Source organism: Lepidothrix coronata, unplaced genomic scaffold (assembly GCF_001604755.1).
Source record: "Lepidothrix coronata isolate B3197 unplaced genomic scaffold, Lepidothrix_coronata-1.0 Scaffold386, whole genome shotgun sequence".
Taxonomy (NCBI): Eukaryota; Metazoa; Chordata; class Aves; order Passeriformes; family Pipridae; genus Lepidothrix; species Lepidothrix coronata.
The window spans coordinates 37,601-41,467 of NW_016690566.1; the positions used below are offsets into that span (position 1 = coordinate 37,601).

Below are 3,867 nucleotides of genomic sequence, written 5' to 3' on the forward strand. Positions count from 1 at the left end.
GGGTGGGATAACCCCTGGCCAAGTGGTTGTGAGTCCCTCAAGGGTGGGATAACCCCTGGCCAGCAGCTGAATCCCCCTCCAGGATAACGTCCTCCCCTCCCCTCTGCCCTGTTCTGCCCAAAACCTCCATCCCAGTGACAGGCAGGGACATTCCTGTCTCTGATGCCTCACGACACTTCCAAACCACGTGGAGTTTCCAAAACCTCCTCGAATGCTCTGAAAATCCCTTCTGAAGGTCCCTGTTCATTCAAGATCTTTAGAGTGGCCCTGAATTTCTGTTTTAAACCCAATGTGTGTGTTCTGTCACTATTTCCTGACTGTTTTCTAGGAAATTATGCAAATGCATTGTCTGTTTAATTCATTAAATTAACCACGTGTTCAATTGATGATATTCAGACAGATAAAACCTTCAGAATGTCCCTTAAATCATATTTACAGACTCATTTTCCTTCGAATTAGCACACAGAATCCACTTTGGTTTGGAACGCTGCCCACCGGACTCATTGTGTATTTTCTAAATTAACTAATTAATTAATTAAAAATACATTGACATGCGATTCAAAACAAAAAAAAAAAAGGGTTTCTTTATTTCAGGGACATCCCACAAAACACATTTCTCAAGCACATTCCTTACCCCTCAAAATATTTGGAAGCGAGAGGTTCCTACTGTGCCTCGGGGGTTGTGGCGGCTCCGGCTCTCAACGGGTTTTTCCGTGTCAGTCGTCTCACTTTTTGGGAAAAAAACTGGTAAATCAGAGGTCGTGGAATTCCCCAGAGCAGCAGGAGCCCCTCAGCACCTCGAGCTGTCTGTCTGTCCTTCCTCTCCCGCTGTGTGTGTCCGTCTGTCCCCGACACCGTCACCAAAAGGTCCCCGACGCGTCCCTCGGTCCTTCCTGGGGTTGCGATTCCCTGTGGCCCTCAGAACACCGAGAGGGGTGGGATGATCCCAGTCACCCCCTTCCCTCCGCTCCAGCATCCTCCGGAGCCCCGGTGGGTAGTCCCAGATTTGGGGAGATGCAGGTGGAGGGACTTTAATCCCGGGGTGGAGGACACTCCCATCGCGGTGACACCACCCGCTCCCGGGAGAGGTTCTTCCCCCCCAGCAGGAGAATCTGCTGAGTCTCCTCAAATTTCGGTGCCGTGAGTTCCCGTTCTGGATTGGGAAACGTCTCTCCCGAAACGCCAAAGGCAATTTAACATATAAAAAGCGGATTTAGGGTGTGTTGGAGCGGTTGTGAAAGCCATAATATGGTTTGGATTTCATCAAAACTTCGCCTTTCCGTGGCACTTTGATGGGGAGATCTTTATCTGGAGTTATTGGGAGTCACTCATGACAGCTGGAAATCCAATGAGGGGCTGCAAAAATAGGGATTATGGACAAAGTGACTTTCCAAGATGTCATAAAGATACGGGAGCCCACTTAGTCATGGAGACCTGCCTGGATGCTCTGGTTTTATTCACCTCTCGATTACAGGGCGTGTTTCTGGGCAGCCCCAAATATGGCAAAAGCTCACGGAGAATCTGTCAACAACCCCGTGCTGATGAAAATCCCAAATTGCTTTCCACCATCACGCCCAAGCCGTCCCGGCCCACCTCCAGCAGCGGATAAAAGGGAATGCCCGGAGCCAGAGGAGCCAGAGGAGACTCCGAGCACTTCTGTCTGCCCACACCAGCTCCGCTGCTCTTTGTGCTCCTCTGGATTTGGATCCCGCTCGGGAAAAGCCGACCATGTCTCGTCAGTCCGTGTGCTTTGGGGTCGGAGGCAGGAAAGGGTTCAGCTCCTGCTCTGCCGTCGGAGGAGGATTTGGGGGCGGCGGCGGCCGGAGCAGGATCAGCTACAGCTCCTACTCCTCGTCGCGGGGAGGAGGAGGAGGAGGAGGAGGAGGAGGGTGCGGGGGCTTCAGCAGCAGGAGCCTGCACAGCGTGGGGGGTAGCAGGAGGGTGGCCATGGGGGGCTGTTACGGGGGCGGCTACGGCGGCAGGATGGGCGGCTTCGGCGGCGGGATGAGCTGCGGAGGGATGGGAATGGGAATGGGAATGGGGGGCTTTGGTGGCGGCGTGGGCGGCGCCGGAGGGATGGGGGGCTTTGGTGGCGGGATGGGAGGAGGGGGAATGGGCGGCTTTGGCGGCCCCGGGTTCCCCGGCCCCGGGATCCAGCCCGTGCAAGTCGACCCCAGCCTGCTCCGGCCCGTCCACGTGGAGATCGACCCCCAGATCCAGCAGGTGAAAACCCAGGAGAAGGAGCAGATCAAGACCCTCAACAACCAGTTCGCCTCCTTCATCGACAAGGTGAGGCTTTAGAGCAGGTTCTTTTTTTGGAGGAGGCATCTCAAGCAGCTTCCCCGGGGTGTGGAACGGGGTTTTTTCGCTTCCCAACAAGCGCTGGAGTTCTCAGAGCGGCGCCTCGGCAGCAAGTTGTAATTACCCGGGTTTTAATGAGCAGCACCGAACAATAGACGAGGTTTTGTGCTAATGGAAGATTAAAGAGAACATCTGCAGGACCTCCTGGGGCTCCTCGTGCCAAGTCAGCTCCGCAGCCTCATTTCGGGTGATTCAGGGCAAAGTCATCGCCGTAAACTGAATTGTCCTGAGAGTTCTCCTTGCTGGGCTTTGCTTTGAGCGAGACTTTCTCCTCAAAACCTGACTCCAGGGACTTCAGAGCATTAAACACCTCTCGGACACTGTGGGATCATTTCCATCTCAAATAGAAACCGAAGGAATAGCAAATCCCTCCTGAGAGAATTTATGGGCAGTTAGGGAGTAAAAAACCTCTTGGCCTCACTACTGGAAAGTTGACGGCAAAGCCCGACCCTGCTGGAAAACTGGGATGATGTTTCCTCTGCCAACATCTCTGTGTCCCAAAGGGAGAAGTTCAGAATGACTCAAAATTTAATTATTTAATGACTAATAAATTTAATAACGCTCCTCATGCACTTGAGGAGCTCGGATGCCTGGATGAGCCACAGCTGGGGGTTCGGGGAATGACTCCCTCGGGCTCCCAAAGCGCCCAGCAGTGGGATGTTCCCTCGGGAATGTCTCACACACCCCTGTTGGGTTCAGGTCCGGTTCCTGGAGCAGCAGAACAAGGTCCTCTCCACCAAGTGGGAGCTGCTGCAGCAGCAGGGGCCGGTGGGGCCGAGGAAGAACCTGGATGTGATCTTTGAGAACTACATCCAGAACCTGAGGAGGCGGTTGGACAACCTGCTGGGGCAGCGGGGGCAGCTGGAGTCGGAGCTGCAGAACATGCGGCAGTACGTGGAGGAGTACAAGAGCAAGTGAGTGCCTGGGGGGACGGGGAGGGACCACCAGGGGAGCTGGGACAGCCCAGAGACCCCCCCGGGGTGAGGGATGAGGGGCCCGAGGTGCCACCCTGCCCTGTGCCCCCCCAGGTACGAGGAGGAGATCAACCGGCGCACGGCGGCCGAGAACGAGTTCGTGGTGCTGAAGAAGGTGAGTGCAGAGGCATCGGGAGGGACAGGAGGCATCGGGTGCCACCAACTCCCTGGGGTGCCACCAGCACCCTGGGGTGCCACCAGCACCTTTGGGTGCCACCAGTTTCCTGGGGTGCCACCAGCACCTTGGGGTGCCACCAGCTCCCTGGGGTGCCACCAGCTTCCTGGGGTGCCACCAGCTTCCCAGGATGGGAGCAAGGTGTTGGTCATCGGTGGGATCTCTCCTTTAGGACGTGGACTGTGCCTACATGACCAAGGTGGAGCTGGAGGCCAAGGTGGGAGCTCTGACGGACGAAATCAACTTCCTGAGGTGCATCTACGAGGAGGTAGGAGCTCTCTCTAGGAGCTCTCTCTAGGAGCTCTCTCTAGGAGCTCTCCCTTCCCCTGGGCGAAGCTTTAATGAGGGTGTGGTGGC

At 55.7% G+C, this 3,867-nt stretch overlaps 1 protein-coding gene across 1 annotated transcript in view; it reads left to right on the forward strand.

Annotated features, from left to right (window-relative positions):
- Positions 1-3,867, forward strand: part of LOC108509671 (keratin, type II cytoskeletal 3-like) — a 27,052-nt gene that overhangs the window by 12,532 nt on the left and 10,653 nt on the right. The window contains exons 2-6 of the mRNA XM_017839211.1: positions 1,865-1,889; positions 1,983-2,289; positions 3,061-3,275; positions 3,390-3,450; positions 3,683-3,778. Coding sequence (XP_017694700.1) covers positions 1,865-1,889; positions 1,983-2,289; positions 3,061-3,275; positions 3,390-3,450; positions 3,683-3,778 — 704 coding nt within the window. The remainder of the gene's footprint in view (positions 1-1,864; positions 1,890-1,982; positions 2,290-3,060; positions 3,276-3,389; positions 3,451-3,682; positions 3,779-3,867) is intronic.